Below are 17,337 nucleotides of genomic sequence, written 5' to 3' on the forward strand. Positions count from 1 at the left end.
TGTAATGGTAAGGTTCCTGATGCTATGTTAAGTAAAACTCACTCACTCACTCACTCACTCACTGTACTGGTAAGGTTCCTGATGCTCTGTTAAGTAAAACTCACTCACTCACTCACTCACTCACTGTAATGGTCAGGTTCTTGATGCTATGTTAAGTAAAACTCACTCACTCACTCACTCACTGTAATGGTAAGGTTCCTGATGTTATGTTAAGTAAAACTCACTCACTCACTCACTCACTGTAATGATAAGGTTCCTGATGCTATGTTAAGTAAAACTCACTCACTCACTCACTCACTCACTCACTGTAATGGTCAGGTTCTTGATGCTATGTTAAGTAAAACTCACTCACTCACTGTAATGGTAAGGTTCCTGATGCTATGTTAAGTAAAACTCACTCACTCACTCACTCACTGTAATGGTCAGGTTCTTGATGCTATGTTAAGTAAAACTCACTCACTCACTCACTCACTGTAATGGTAAGGTTCCTGATGTTATGTTAAGTAAAACTCACTCACTCACTCACTCACTGTAATGATAAGGTTCCTGATGCTATGTTAAGTAAAACTCACTCACTCACTCACTCACTCACTCACTGTAATGGTCAGGTTCTTGATGCTATGTTAAGTAAAACTCACTCACTCACTGTAATGGTAAGGTTCCTGATGCTATGTTAAGTAAAACTCACTCACTCACTCACTCACTGTAATGGTCAGGTTCTTGATGTTATGTTAAGTAAAACTCACTCACTCACTCACTCACTCACTCACTCACTCACTCACATTCCTGCTATAACACAGAGATATGCCAACATGTGTCTCTTCGCCGTGTCTGCTGCATGTCGTTATCACAAAGCCACAATCCAAAAGCACCAGCACGTCTGACCAGACGCTTTTCAGATCAAGGCCGCAGCCCACATAGCTTTACTTTAGATAAACCGTTACAGTTACAAACGACAATCAGAGGCTGAAAGCCTTGAATTAGGGCTAATCAACACTACAGATAAACTTTCTTCAGACAGTTAAACTAAAGTTGTTTGAGAGGCCTTTCTTAGATGGAGAGGGCGGTCGGGTAGCCTCGTGGTTTAAGCATTCGCTCGTCACGCTGAAGACCCGGGTTCAATTCCCGATATGGGTACAATGTGTGAAGCCCATTTCTGGTGTCCCCCGCCGTCATATTGCTGGAATATTGCTAAAAGCGGAGTAAAACTCACTCACTTAGATGGAGAAAGAATGTACACGTGAATACCAAGCATAGTCAAAATCTACCCAAAAGCGCATCAGATCGAGCAGAAGGTATCGCTCGCGACAAGGTGACAGTAATTTCAATAGCCCAAGTAACTCGCGAGATCGTCCAGTGATCACATCCCAACTTGATGGTTTCAGCCAGTGCGCTGTTCGCCCATTTGTACACAATTCTATGTAGTGCGAAAAGAAGTGACAACTCTTGACAATATCAGAGATTAAAACTGATTTGATTTATGAGTGAGTGAGTGAGTGAGTGGGTGAGTGAGTATGAATTTACGCCGCGTTTAGCAACATTCCAGCAATAACACGGCGGGGACATCAGAAATGGGTTTCACACATTGTACCCATGTCGGAATCGGCGTGCCGAGCGATCGCTTTAACTACAAGGCTACCCGACCGCCCCATTCTTGACTCATGAGGGTTCTAAAGAAAGATTACGGTTATATCTGAATAAATAGGGAATTTAGATGGTGTAAAACACAGTACTATTATGTGCTATTGAACTCGCCGCTAGAACTCGTTGTCAGCCCAGAAAGGATAAGCACATCGCCATTGTACTACTTGTCGCGGACCACCCGCTCCCCCTTTCTTTCTGTATGCCTGGAACGGCGTTACAAAGAATGAAGAATGTGTTACTCATACAAAGTGACATGTATTCAGGTATATAGGTAAATACCTATCAAAGACTTGATGAATATCGATATTTCCCTCAGTGAGACCGCCTCAATGGTCTAGTGGTAGAGCGTCCGCCCGGAGAGCGGAAAGTCCTGGCTTCGATCCCAGGCCGCGTCATACCAAAAGACGTTAAAAGATGGTACTTGTTGTTACCCTGTCTGGCGCTCGGCATTAAGGGGCTAAAACAAGGACTTGTTGACTCGGAGTCAGTATACTGTGTCTGAGTGGGGTATTCATGTTAAACTGCGGCATGGTATCTCAATGAGCTAGCACTATAAATCGGCATCAGTCCGGTCTAGTACAAGCAGCCACACACGCAGACACACACACACGTACATGCACGTCGCTATATAAGTGCAATAATCTTGGACGCGACGTTAAACCCCATTTCACCTCACCACTTTGCCTCAGTGATATTGCATCGTGATAGCATAGATGCCGATGAATGGTATCGTATGCTTATTTTCTGTATGGCAATACGAATACAAATTTCAAAGATTGTGTTTGTTCCTGTTTGATCTGATGTACATGTTTCATCTTACATATTTACCTTTGCAGCCTTTTTCGGCATTGCAAGAGTACAAGGTAAGTCTTGATCAGTTTCTTTAAAGCTTAAAGAATAAAAAGAGAGGTTTTCAAATATATTGTTTATAAGACTGTATTGACGCGAATGTGATAGATATGCGTATGTAAAACAAAACATATTCCCTGTGATGTCATTTTAAGTAAAGACAAATGTCAAATTTCTACGTGACAAAATGGCTCCGATGTCTATGTGCCACGTTGACGGGCAAAGTGCGGTTTACAGTCTCGTTTTGAATGACTGTAGTATGTAGTATTTACACCGTTACTGATCACACGATCTCGTTTTGAATGACTGTAGTATATAGTATTTACACCATTACTGATCACACTATCGTGTTTTGAATGACTGTAGTATATAATATTTCATCATTACTGATCACAGGATCTTGTTTTGAATGACTGTAGTATATAATATTTCATCATTACTGATCACACGATCTTGTTTTGAATGACTGTAGTATATAATATTTCATCATTACTGATCACACGATCTTGTTTTGAATGACTGTAGTATATAATATTTCATCATTACTGTTCACCCGTTTGTTTATCCGATAAGGTTTCAATTCGGTTTCGGTCCGGATTAAGGGAGATGCACCATATCTGTGAAATATTGAGACATCAGGTCAGACGCTAACTCTCTGTCATCTGAAAGATTCCGTAGCTTCGGTCCTGCCCAACACTGAACCACATCGAGCACGTGGTGTCTACTTCGTTTGTAATATGCCTGTTCACCAAGCAGTGAAGGGGTACCCGGTAGGATGGGATGGTAATGTGACTCGTTTAGCGCAAAACACTGCAGCTTGAGTTGTATACTACCCAGGGAGCAGATAATGGAACATGAATGCATGCTGACCCATTGCATTAGGTAATAGTGGTAATAATGTTCCCGCATATGGATTTGGCGCTCGAATTTACAATATATATTATTATTATATTTAACTCCAGGTGCGACAACAGCTGCCACTACAGGGGCGGCAACAGCAACAAGTAAGTGAGGAACGTCATGGGCACTGGAACACTTTAACACTGATCTCGTTCTTATTGCGATATCTGAGACATTTAACTGCCTCTCTTTTCTTTGAACAATTAATGTGCACCTGATGAAAACAGATATCGTAGGTTGCATAAAACTTCTATTGTTTTTTTACATTAATCTGACCAAATGGAGAATTATTATATATTTAGGACACGTTTCTATTGTACATATCTAAAAAACGTTAATCTCTAAGTCATTGATTTTAACCTGCGAAATGATAGATAAATGATTAAAACTACTATCCCTATCACCGCAAATATTTTGTTTTGATAATAATTTTTGTATAATACTTAATTGAAACGTGAATCTCTCAGTTGTCTCTTTATGGGTGTTCGTCACGATATGGCTGAGATACTGCCGATGTGACGTTAAATTTTAACTCACTCACTCTTTATGGGTGCGAAACGGTCGATAAAGCCCACTCTTCATCCCAGGTGTTTGTGACGACTCGCTGACGGAGACGCTCCCAGACGCGGCGTTCTCCGCCTCCAGCGACTACACCAGCAAGGATCCTGTTCACAACTACGCCCCCTACAGGGGAAAACTAAACGTCAAGGTTGACCCTGATCCCAAAGCTTACAAGGTCGGCTCTTGGGTCTCCCTCGATTTGGATACAAAACAATGGCTGCAGGTAACCCCGGGATCGTAGCTACAATCATAGAGACTTAAAGGGGCACTGATCTAACCCATTTCCCCGGACTGGTTGTTGCCTTTGTTATTGTTTTTCCCCCCCGTGAGTACCCGGATGATACGCAACGCAACTGAGCGTGACCAGAGACTGGGCTACCGTCTGCAAGGACAGCTAAATAAACTTGGAGGCTGGAGGCAATATTTGTTTTACGCATTTTTGCATAAACACTGATTGGTTAACTGTGATCTATAAAGATTTCGACAAAGGGCGCATCTTAATTAATTTCTCCAGCCTAAACAAACAGACAAAAGGAACGACGGAGCTCATCGGATGTCGTCATTTGGAAATACCCCAGATGGTTATAGTTTAATACTAAAAAAAGTATCCATGCAGTGAAAGCATTTTCGGATTTCCGATTGCGTCGATAATACGATTACTACTCCCTTGTTGTCATCCACGTTTTCTCGTATAACCCTACACTTGTGTATTTGTCGTCATTCACTTGATGCTCAGTTAAGGAATTTATTACAGGTACAATTAGTGGTAGCACCACTTAGATTACCTGACAAAGGTTATCTCCCAAAACCCCTACATCCCATTTCCCCTACAACCCAGTTCCCCTACAATTAGTTAAAAACAACACGCGGCATTTACCTGTCTGGCATTATGAACTCACCTGAAGGAGAGATTAAGGTCTGGAGTAGAGGTAGTAGAAATGAGTTGAGATCACTAGGTTTAGTATATAGATACTTGAAACTGACTAACATGACATCAACATGTCTGGGCTTCGCTATGTTGAGTTTGTTATGTTACAGAGAGGAAAGCCCCAAGTCCTATTTGATCGTTATCTTCACACTAAGAACGTCGAGAGACTGACTTGCGTACACTATTATTTTGTTATAATGTATTATGAATTTTGAAAAATGAACATTTTATTATAATGTATTATGAATTTTGAAAAATGAACATTTTATTATTATGTATTATGAATTTTGAAAAATGAACATTTTATTATAATGTATTATGAAATTTGAATAATATCGTAATTTAATATTTATCTCAATCTATTCGTGTTTCTTGGGTTGTTCCATTGTATGAAATAGGTAATAGACTAGGGATTAGCAGTGCCATGGACCGTGAACTTTGTTGTCTTAAGCTGTAGGGGAAATGGGATGTAGGGGTTTTGGGAGGTTACCCTGACAAAGGTTCCCATTTGGCATTTATTGTGTCTGGGGTAATTATTCAATCTAAATCCAGGTTTGAAGTGAGATGAAATGTGTGTTGTGTAATATGCACGTGGCAGCCCAGCAAGAGATGAATGATCAGTTAATTTACTTTTTTTTGTAAATCAACGGATCGTTCCTAATCATCAAAGGATTAACAGAAAATACGTTGATTGATTAATCACTGTTATCTTGCGCAGTGGATATGTCAAAAGTGAGTGTTTACATGTCTAGGTTTACTAAAACAAAGGGAATACACTCACATCATGGCGTGAAGCGCCGATGTAAAAACAACATACTTTGTTCAAAGGGTTAACTGATAATACGTTGATTGATTGCTCATTGTTATCTATCACTCAATGGATTTTTTAGGAACCGTGGACGTTATGAAAATAGTTGTCACGTGGGCTTTCTCAGCCGACCCTTGAGACTTGACACCTATGTGAAACACCTGAAACAATCTAAGTGATCAGTTGAGAAATCGAACACGGGTTATAATATCCCGAAACGATATATATCTTTTATACCATACCCAGCTCCCTTAGTTCTCCTCCCCTACCCCATTGGCATCTATTCCAAATCTCAAAATTCCCAAATTCTATAGAAGCAACCCCTAAAGCCCCCTCTTGGGTTGCACACACCACTTTCGCCCCTTTCGGAAACACATTAAATGGCCTGGCCGGGCCCGTGTGCGAAATACGCATCAGTCGGAAAGCGCACGTTAAATCTCCAAAGTAAGTAAGTAAGTAAGTAAGTATATCTTTTAAAATATTTGATTGTTACAGAGACACGTGACATGCATCGAATAAGTTTCTTTGTACAGCTGCAGACGAGTAGGATATTGTTCCTTTGTGTGCATGGATATTCACGGACACATTCCTCGAACAAGGAAGTTGCCTAAAATTTATACACATAAATTTGGTAGGTTGTAATTATGGTATTTGCATTTTGTTTTCCTTCATTTGAACCGATTCGTTCTTGTTCCTCTACATCTTGGTTGGGAAATTCTTCAATGCGCGATAGACGTTGTTTTCACAAGTCTTTTCCTTTGTAAGCGTGTATATATTACCGTCAATTTGTAAAATCTGATTCTCTCAGTCAATTTATGAAATGTGTAAATATTTCAGGCATTTTGACTGAAAAATCTGTCCAGATTGACTAAAATTGATTAAGACGATCCAACGGGCCTAAAAACACCACAACAGATTATTATGTAGGGTGAGAAGCCAAACAACATAGAAATGTACTTTTCATCGTAACATTTTCAGTCTCTTGGTGATGACATTAAACATCAAAATGTTTGGAATTCGTTATCATAATAATACAGATGGAAATGTTTTTCAGTCACTTTGTAAAATAACTGAATATTTAGACGTTTAATAAATTTGTTACACATTTTGACAGTAAAAAAATATACACACTATAAAAAAAGCAATGCTCAGGTGAAATATTTACTTTGTGTTGCAAGTCGAAATAGTGTAAACAAAAATCGCAAAATTATCAAGCAAGTGACTTATTAAAACTTCGTCACCATTACCGATGCTACCCACAAAGATACCTACATTTCCTTATTATCTCGAAAACTGTATTTAATTTTGTTGATCAATGTGACCATACGCCCTTATTACTACCCATTGACTAATGCGCTTACGAATAGCGCAGCAGAGGTCGCGAACTAGTCTAGATTTCTGCTATGCATCCGGGTACTCACTGGGAAAAAACAATAACAAAGGCAACAACCAGTCCCGGGGAATTGCGTTAGATCAGTGCCCCTTTAACGCCAACCTCCATCATGCTCCAGCTTAGTCTTCAGCAAACCATGCATATCGTAAGAGGGGGAGACTATACTTGTCGTAAGAGGGGAGACTATGTATGTCGTAAGAGGGGGAGACTATGCTTGTCGTAAGAGGGGAGACTATGTATGTCGTAAGAGGGGGAGACTATGCTTGTCGTAAGAGGGGAGACTATGCATATCGTAAGAGAGGGAGACTATGCTTGTCGTAAGAGGGGAGACTATGTATGTCGTAAGAGGGGGAGACTATGCATGCCGTAAGAGGGGGAGACTATGCTTGTCGTAAGAGGGGAGACTATGCTTGTCGTAAGAGGGGAGACTATGTATGTCGTAAGAAGTGGAGACTATGCTTGTCGTAAGAGGGGGAGACTATGCTTGTCGTAAGAGGGGAGACTATGCTTGTCGTAAGAGGTGAGACTATGCTTGTCGTAAGAGGGGAGACTATGTATGTCGTAAGAGGGGGAGACTATGCATGTCGTAAGAGGGGGAGACTATGCATGTCGTAAGATGGGGAGACTATGCATGTCGTAAGAGGGGAGACTATGCTTGTCGTAAGAGGGGAGACTATGTATGTAATAAGAAGTGGAGACTATGCTTGTCGTAAGAGGGGGAGACTATGCTTGTCGTAAGAGGGGAGACTATGCTTGTCGTAAGAGGTGAGACTATGCTTGTCGTAAGAGGGGAGACTATGCATGTCGTAAGAGGGGGAGACTATGCATGTCGTAAGAGGGGAGACTATGTATGTCGTAAGAAGTGGAGACTATGCTTGTCGTAAGAGGGGGAGACTATGCTTGTCGTAAGAGGGGAGACTATGCTTGTCGTAAGAGGGGAGACTATGCTTGTCGTAAGAGGGGAGACTATGTATGTCGTAAGAGGGGGAGACTATGCATGTCGTAAGAGGGAGACTATGCATGTCGTAAGATGGGGAGACTATGCATGTCGTAAGAGGGGAGACTATGTATGTCGTAAGAGGTGGAGACTATGCATGTCGTAAGAGGGGGAGACTATGCATGCTGTAAGAGGGGGAGACTATGCATGCCGTAAGAGGGGGAGACTATGCTTGTCGTAAGAGGGGGAGACTATGCATGTCGTAAGAGGGGGAGACTATGCATGCTGTAAGAGGGGGAGACTATGCTTGTCGTAAGAGGGGGAGACTATGCATGTCGTAAGAGGGGGAGACTATGCTTGTCGTAAGAGGTGGAGATTATGTATGTCGTAAGAGGGGACACTTTGCTTGTCGTAAGAGGGGAGACTATGTATGTCGTAAGAGGGGAGACTATGTATGTCGTAAGAGGTGGAGACTATGTATGTCGTAAGAGGGGAGACTATGCATGCCGTAAGCGGAGGAAACTATGCATGCCGTAAGAGGGGGAGACTATGCATGCCGTAAGAGGGGGAGACTATGCATGTCATAAGAGGGGGAGACTATGCATGTCGTAAGAGGGGGAGACTATGCTTGTCGTAAGAGGGGAGACTATGCTTGTCGTAAGAAGTGGAGACTATGCTTGTCGTAAGAGGGGAGACTATGCTTGTCGTAAGAGGTGAGACTATGCTTGTCGTAAGAGGGGAGACTATGTATGTCGTAAGAGGGGGAGACTATGCATGTCGTAAGAGGGGGAGACTATGCATGTCGTAAGATGGGGAGACTATGCATGTCGTAAGAGGGGAGACTATGCTTGTCGTAAGAGGGGAGACTATGTATGTCGTAAGAAGTGGAGACTATGCTTGTCGTAAGAGGGGGAGACTATGCTTGTCGTAAGAAGTGGAGACTATGCTTGTCGTAAGAGGGGGAGACTATGCTTGTCGTAAGAGGGGAGACTATGCTTGTCGTAAGAGGGGAGACTATGTATGTCGTAAGAGGGAGACTATGTATGTCGTAAGAGGGGGAGACTATGCTTGTAGTAAGAGGGGGAGACTATGCTTGAAGAAGAGGGGGAGACTATGCATGCCGTAAGAGGGGGAGACTATGCTTGTCGTAAGAGGGGGAGACTATGCATGCCGTAAGAGGGGGAGACTCTGCTTGTCGTAAGAGGGGGACACTATGCTTGTCGTAAGAGGGGGAGACTCTGCTTGTCGTAAGAGGGGGACACTATGCTTGTCGTAAGAGGGGGAGACTCTGCTTGTCGTAAGAGGGGGACACTATGCTTGTCGTAAGAGGCGGCTAACGGTATAAGTTGGTCAGGCTCGCTGATTTGGTTGATGCCTGTCATCGATCCCAATTGGGTGGATCGATATTTATGATGTCAATCACTGGATTGTCTGGTCCAGACTCGATTATTTACAGACAGCCGTTGTGTAGGTGGAATATTGTGCGTCGGCATTAAACAACAAACAAACAAGCAGACCGCCGTCACGAAGCAGGAATATTGCTGAGTCGACATTGAACAACGTGCAAACAGAACCCCTTTTCACCACCCCTCGTCGCATTACAGGTTGATCTGCCCAACCCGAGCGTTGTGCAGACGGTGACGACAGCGGGACGTGACCCCGACCCCGTCAGCGGCTGCTGCAACCAGTGGGTGACGAAGTACACTGTACAGTACAGTCTGGATGGCACCACGTGGACAACGGTCACCGACAGCGCTGGAGCAGATAAGGTGAGCTACCAAATTAGACCCAGTCGTCTAAAGTGCCGCAATTCGCTCTGCAGTATTACTTTCATTGCATGTCCAACAAACCTATAGTCATGGGTTCGAATCCCGGTTCGACCTGATTATATTTCAAGGTTGGTTATGTTTTCCCTGCTGAGTCAATTCGGGCATTTCTCCCGCACGCCGTAATGTAACTGAAATACTCTTCAAATCGCTCCGCTAGACAAAGTCGGACATATTAATAATGGGTATTTTGTACTTTCGGTCACATCTGTGCTAGGTTTGATTTTGTGTCTCAACTTTCTGTGCAAAGATTCAAGAAATCTATTGGTCCAATTTCTTGGCCTAAAATTGTGGAGGTTGGGTTTCAAAATGGCCATTTTAGACCTTGTTAATAAAAGTCATCCATTTCATTAAAATTCAAAATTCGAACGAATTATGCACATGGTTTGAGTGTTGTTTGAAACATCAAATGTGTTTAAAAATTATTTGTTGTTAGTGGGTCAATACTTAGCTTTGAATGATTAAGGGTAATGTACCGTATAATTAAGCGATAAAAGTTTGTAATACTAATTTCAAAACGCAGTTTTTTATGAAGGGATTACCATTCAAGCCATTCCTCATAATTCAAACAGGTTTGAAATTCTTCTCAATGAAATAAAATAGGTTTACTGATAGAGGGCAGTTGAACAAATCCGCCACTATAAAAATCCAAGATGACCGACGACAAAATTGGGACCAATTAATTTCTTAATCGTTGTGGAATAGAAAATAGAATGCGCACTAAAAAAAATCAAATTTGAGTCAAGATTCCCACAAATCTAAACCACGTGACATTTCGCCCTATAAAATATTCGTGATACCTCGAGATGTGACACCAGGAAAATCTTCGGCCATCTTCGGCATTCGTCGGGATGATACAGCATCCGGTCATCTTCAAGATGCCATTTGGGGATGTCATATTTGTCTTCTGTCATCTCAAAACGTCGGATGTCACGTCAAACATTTCTTTTCTATTCACGTTCTCTTATTTCTTCGCATGAGTATATGCGGCCATTACATGTTGGTTGGCAGGTTTTCGACGGCAACACCGACTCCACGTCGCCTGTAACGAACAGTCTCGACTGTCCAATCATCGCCAAGTATGTCCGAGTCAGTCCAGTGGACTGGCACAAACACATCGCAATGAGGCTGGGCTTCAACGGCTGTAACATCGCATCTGGTGGGTGTCACATCAGCAAAACCACAGCTATATATCAGGGGTGACCAATAGGAATACTCTTAGTGAGACTTATGTTTGTTTGTTTGTTTGTTGTTTAACGCCGTACTCAGCAATATTCCAGCTATATGACGGCGGTCTGTAAAATAATCGAGTCTGGACCAGACAATCCAGTGATTGACATCATGAGCATCGACCCACGCAATTGGGATCGATGACATGTATCAACCAAGTCAGCGAGCCTGACCACCCGATCCCGTTAGTCGCCTTTTACGACAAGCATAGTCGCCTTTTATTGAGACGTATACACGAATCAGACTTAGATAGGAATCAGACACGTGATGGGAATAGGACACGTGATACTACTTCAAAAACGTGTTCTTTGACATGTGGAAGGTATATGTCTGTGTTTTTATTGTTTAACGCCGCACTCAGCAATATTACCGTAAAAAATCGAGTCGACCAGACAATCCAGTGGTTGACATCATGAGCATTGATCCACGCAGTTGCGTTACGATGACATGCATCAACCAAGTCAGCGAGCTTGACCACCCGATCCCGTTAGTCGCCTCTTACGACAAGCAAAGTCGCCTTTTACGGCAAGCATGGGTTGCTGAAGACCTATTCTGAACCGAATATTCACGGGTCGGCAGGTATATGAACATACAGCAGCTACCCCATGTCCACAAAGGTAGCAATAATGAAGAATTTATATTGTGCAGAAAGGTCCCCGCTTTCTTGTAGAAATAGAGAATATTATATATATATATTCTTGTATAGACTATGTTAACGACACGAGTGTCTGAATTCCGATATTTACCGAATGAAATATTTCCCGGGAAATACCGAAATTAAGCACCAGTGTCGAAAACACAGTGTGACGTGAACATATAATGTTCTATGTATTACCGAAGAAGGTATCTACAGAGACGAGTTTTAGTGCTTACCTGTAGGCAAGCGAAACCACAATATGTCTAGTGTGACGTCATTCCGACCTCACGTCACAATAAGATTCGAATGACGTCAACAATGCCGTCCGGATGACGGAAACAATACACCATTGTCACGTTACATATATCCCTAGGGCACATATGATTTTTATGAACCCTGATATGTTTGCCCTCGTAGGTAATAAATATAATCAACTAACTATACTTCGCCTAAATCGGCCTGCATCATACGTACAGTCCAGCAGGGCCAATACGGGATAGGAGGGCCAATATGGTCACCCTAGGGCCAATATGACTGACATTGGACCTGTAACAAGGCCAATACGAAAACAGCCATTTAATAACATAATAATATGACCCAAATTATAGTACAAGGGCCAAGGGTTAAATTAGTCAAACGGGAACAAACATGAACCACAAGAACAAGGTTGACCCCAGCCCGTTGATACAAATCAGTTTATTTGTTTGCTTTGTCAAGCTATATGCAAGCTGTATGATCGCGGTCTGTAAATAATCTTGACTAGACTATCAGTTTACTCTTTGAGTCTGTCAAATAAACACTTTAATCCCTTTTTTCATAAGGTGTTTTAAAGTGTTTTTTTGTTCCATTAGTACAATAAAAATGTGCTTTTCAAAAGTAACTATATCTGTTTTTATATCGTCCCCTAGGTAAAGCAACAGCTGGACCATCTACCACGGCACCTACAACACAGACAAGTAAGGGACCGTATATCAAACGCACTGAGATACCATGCCACATTTAAACACGGATACCCCACTCAGACACAGTTCTTGATATATTTTCTTAATGCCGAGCGCCAGGACGAATACTACCAGGTATAATCTTGTATGGCCTTTGTGTATGATGTGACCTGGGATCAAGACGTTCAATCCTCTACACCAAGACCTGTATGTGAGCGACACTGCTTCAAGATATACGTTTAACTGCAAGGGGGGACACTGTATATTTCATAACACATGTTTGTGTAGGGCATTCAACAGCGAGCTTTAGGGAGAGAGTAGGCACAAAAATCCATAATTTCATAGACATAACCTGCAGTTTTATTTGAATGCCCTTTCTGCACATACTGTCTTGGTATCCTTATTTCAATAATATTCAGCAAGAGTGATGTGTCTCTTCACCGCTATTAAACTGGACCGCCTCCGTGGTCTAATGGTAAACGTCCGCCCGGAGAGCGGAAGGTACGGCCGCGTCATACCAAAAGACGTTAAAAGATGGTACTTGTTGTTACCCTGTCTGGCTCTCGGCATAATGGGCTAAAACAAGGACTGGTCGGCTCGGAGTCAGTATACTGTGTCCGAGTGGGGTATTCATGTTAAACTCAGTGGGCTAGCACTATAAATCAGCATCAGTCCGGACGAGTGCAAGCAGCCACACGTACATGCACGTCGCTATATAAGTGCAATAAGGAATAAGGAAGACTCAGTACTCAGACCATCTTGAGGAACATACAGTGTGTTTGTTAACTTTTGTCCATGTGTATATGACAAAATGACAAATACACATAAATAATTCCCATTGCAGCCGTGGTTGCAGGGCAGCTTTCAACTGGCCGTAAGTACACTTATGTATTTTTATACAGTGCAGTATACACTCCATGTAGATACATGTATAGATATCATTGATGAAAGGTTAATCTTCATTTCCATTCATACCACAGCATGTAAGCTTAATGTGGGAGAAAAGTCCGAATTGTCCGCTTACCGCTTTGGTGAAACCCACTAGCACGGGTATGGTGCTGACAAGCCTAGAAACATTATCGGGCCAAACCGGGACTCGAATCCATGATCATGGGTTCCTGGCGTGTCTAAGGGACGCAACTCTGCTCAGCGAATTGCGGCGCCTTAGACGACTGGGTCCCCGTGTCCCCATACGTTCATAGAGTAACGAGTAGTTATCATAACAGTGATCTTCACTACCTTGGGTAAAATATAGGTTTGGATGTGCCTTCATCAAACTTACGTTCAGCTGAACTGCCTATATATCAAAACATTTTATCATATTTTACTTTCGTTTTGTAAAGTGAGCTTCAGTGCCTCTGTCAGCATCCTTTACAATGTATCCACATCACATCCTCGTCCCCTGTTTACAGAATGTGTCATCGACTGCAGCAGTAAAAGTGATGGATTCTACCAGTCCTGTCAGGGCTGTGATGTTTATGTCCGATGTGTCAACAAGCAGATCACGGACAACAACCCCTGTCCCCCCGGGACTGTGTGGAACGACAACATCAAGTTCTGTGATTCCAGCTCCCCCACCTGTCACGGTAGGAAGTTCACACTGAGCGATTCATTTTGAGGATAATGGTTTGGAACCCACAGTGAATAAGCATTGCCATTTCTTAAAAAAGGGGATGGTTTGTCAAAGACAAATTCATATCCGGCGTTGGGGTAGCCTATTGGTTAAAGCGTTGGCTCGTCACGCCGAATGCCTGCTGGAATAGTGCTGGAATAGTGCTGAAACCATGCTCACTCACTCACTCACTCACTCACTCACTCACTCACTCACTCACTAAAAGCATGTCGGTATATGCAACAGCTGAAAAAAACCTTTGTGAGCTTACAGAGAACACCCAACCTCGGACCTAAAGATATAGAGATTATTGCCCTCGTGTGTTTCCATATGTCAAAGGGCAAGTAAGGTGAAACAATTATCCCCTTATACATTTAGCCAGAGAGACAAATTCATAATATTCGTAATAAGCATTCAAACGTTTCAGTGAAAGTGCTGAAATCCCACGCTCCTTAATGGGCTGCCAAAACAAACCTACTTGGGGTTCGTGCCTAAACCACAAGAGAGACGTAATGTATTACAAAATCCCAGACAGAACAACGGGAACCAGTTTTAACCCCAGTCAGGGGATTCCCCTCAGTGGCGGAATTTTTCGTTTATGGACGATTTGGCCTTGTGTTTTATATCGTCTGTTTTACGCTATTTCCAAGTTTCAGTTTGATCAAGCATTTATTATTTAGTATGCCCTGGAGTATTAACATCTGAAAAGTTGCTATGTTGACTTTAATTGACCTTTCTGAATATGCATTGCGTTATGCGAGGCTTTGACGAGGATAATATATGTGTTATTCTTTGTGTATGATACTTACAATATGGAAACGCACGAGGAAAATAATCTCTTTATTGTATAATGTCATTCCTAAAATAATCCATGTTAAAGACGTATTAATACTAAATGAAGTGACTTATGAAAATGCGTATAAATGCAATGATTAAGTGAAAGCGCTTATTTTATCACATATAGTGCCAAATGATTCATTAGGAAGCCCCTAAACATACTGGGGAACTCAATCATTTATTGATGTATTGATCAAGGTGAGTTGAAATGGGGTTTAACGTCGCGGACAAGATTATTGCACTTATATAGCGGAATGCATGCACGTGTTTGTGTGTGGCTGCTTGTACTAGTCCGGACTGATGCCGATTTATAGTGCTAGCCCACTGAGATACCATGCCGCAGTTTAACATGAATACCCCACTCAGACACAGTATACTGTCTCCGAGCCGACCAGTCCTTGTTTTAGCCCCTTTACGCCGAACGCCAGGCAGGGTAACAACAAGTACCATCTTTTAAGGTCTTTAGTGTGACGCAGCCGGGGATCGAACTCCCGACCTTCCGCTAACCGGCGGACGCTTTACTACTGGACCACGGAGGCGGCTATATATTGATCAAGCAGACATTGCATCGATACTTAGAGCTTAAATGAAGTTTCTGTTGGCTGACCGCATTTGCATATTTATCGGATCCTGATGCCATTTTATTGGATCAGTTTTTCCATCGATAACACTATCCATTACATGATAATACATTCAGAGCAAAGGGGTAAACTGACCCGCCCTGGTGACCTATAGTCAGGGGCGTCACACCAAACACACACAGCTCACTTTACCTCTCTGTGGTTGTAGTCCCCACGAGCCCGACCACACCAGGATCCACAACTACAAGTAAGTCCTTATATTATACCCCTAGAAGGTTCCGCAAATACTCCTAACAATACACAGTCAGTGCAAAACTCTAAGAGTGGGTTCGAATCCCGGATGGGACTCAACCAAACAAATTACTAGAATTTGTACTTTACTAAGAAAGTTTTATCCCCAAAATAACATTTGTTACATTTGGATGTATGGATTGTAGCGTCAGACAATATACAAATTGGTTGATCCCTGTTGGGACAAGTGTGAGGTATATATCGATGGCTACAAAACACAAAATGAGATTTCAGGTTAATATTTCTTATTCGTGATTATAGAATATTGCACATCATTATAACGTCATGTGTGTGTTTATGTGGTATTAAGTTAACAGATAAATACAAAAATGTTTCTATTTTCTAATCTAGAGCTATAGCATTACATGAAGTCTGACAAGTGTATCCCGAGATTAGCAGGATACGAACATGACTGTATTAATATATAACTTGTCCAGTCTCAAAGTGTTTGCAGTAAAGAAGTCAGTAAACTACGGTTATAACGAACTCAAAGGAACCGCTAATTTTAGTTCGTTATAGCCGTAGTTTGTTAGAAGCATATGTGCAGCAAATGGCCGGGACCAAATAGCAGTTCGTTATATCCGTCAGTTCGTTATAAGCGTGTTCGTTATAAACGTAGTTTACTGTATTCTCGTATATGCTGTATACTGAAAACTCTGTTGAGAATCCAACAGGACGTCAACTAAATATCTTTTTGTACTTTTCTTTAACATGGTTTTTAATACGATTTTCCACGTGCGTTGAAGCCCCGTGCCGTAGCCCCTTATTACGTAAATGCTCAACACACGTGCCAACCTGCGTTAACATATATTATCTTTATGATTGCAGCAATGGCTCCAGGACAGCTTTCAACTGGCAGTAAGTGACGTGATGATGGTTGGTTGGTTGTTTGTTTGTTGTTTAACGCCGCACTCAGCAATATTTCAGCTATATGACGGCGGTCTGTAAATAATCGAGTCTGGACCAGACAATCCAGTGATTGACGCCATGAGCATCGATCAACGCAATTGGGATCGATGACATGCATCAACCAAGTCAGCGAGCCTGACCACCCGATCCCGTTAGTCGCCTTTTACGACAAGCATAGTCACCTTTTACGGCAAGTATGGGTTGCTGAAGACCTATTCTACCCCGGAATATTCACGGGTCGATGATGGTTAATCATGTGATCATTATAATGTTTAAGAATAATCTGGGATATTATTTTAATCACTAGTTCGCAAATACGACATTTATTGACATACTTTCTAATAGTCATGTAAGCGTTGATTCTTTTGATATTTTGTTAAAGGTATACACGGCAATTTCTGGAATGATTCTACAAAATTTAACCTGAAGGCATCTGCTCATTATAAGGTTATA

The 17,337-nt window shown here is 42.0% G+C and overlaps 1 protein-coding gene across 4 annotated transcripts in view; it reads left to right on the top strand.

The window, feature by feature from the left end:
* The window catches only part of LOC124118257 (integumentary mucin C.1-like), a 46,769-nt gene that overhangs the window by 21,614 nt on the left and 7,818 nt on the right, over positions 1 to 17,337 (top strand). For 2 of the 4 annotated variants that reach the window (XM_048394968.1, XM_048394969.1), the window contains exons 2-11: positions 2,481 to 2,507; positions 3,456 to 3,497; positions 3,981 to 4,177; positions 9,625 to 9,789; positions 10,858 to 11,005; positions 12,622 to 12,669; positions 13,499 to 13,528; positions 14,067 to 14,240; positions 15,893 to 15,931; positions 16,804 to 16,833. In XM_048394968.1, the coding sequence (XP_048250925.1) occupies positions 2,481 to 2,507; positions 3,456 to 3,497; positions 3,981 to 4,177; positions 9,625 to 9,789; positions 10,858 to 11,005; positions 12,622 to 12,669; positions 13,499 to 13,528; positions 14,067 to 14,240; positions 15,893 to 15,931; positions 16,804 to 16,833 (900 nt within the window). The remainder of the gene's footprint in view (positions 1 to 2,480; positions 2,508 to 3,455; positions 3,498 to 3,980; positions 4,178 to 9,624; positions 9,790 to 10,857; positions 11,006 to 12,621; positions 12,670 to 13,498; positions 13,529 to 14,066; positions 14,241 to 15,892; positions 15,932 to 16,803; positions 16,834 to 17,337) is intronic. The other 2 variants (XM_048394971.1, XM_048394970.1) reach the window with 2 other exon arrangements.

Source organism: Haliotis rufescens, unplaced genomic scaffold (genome assembly GCF_023055435.1).
Source record: "Haliotis rufescens isolate VD_foot unplaced genomic scaffold, xgHalRufe1.0.p SCAF_136, whole genome shotgun sequence".
Taxonomy (NCBI): Eukaryota; Metazoa; Mollusca; class Gastropoda; order Lepetellida; family Haliotidae; genus Haliotis; species Haliotis rufescens.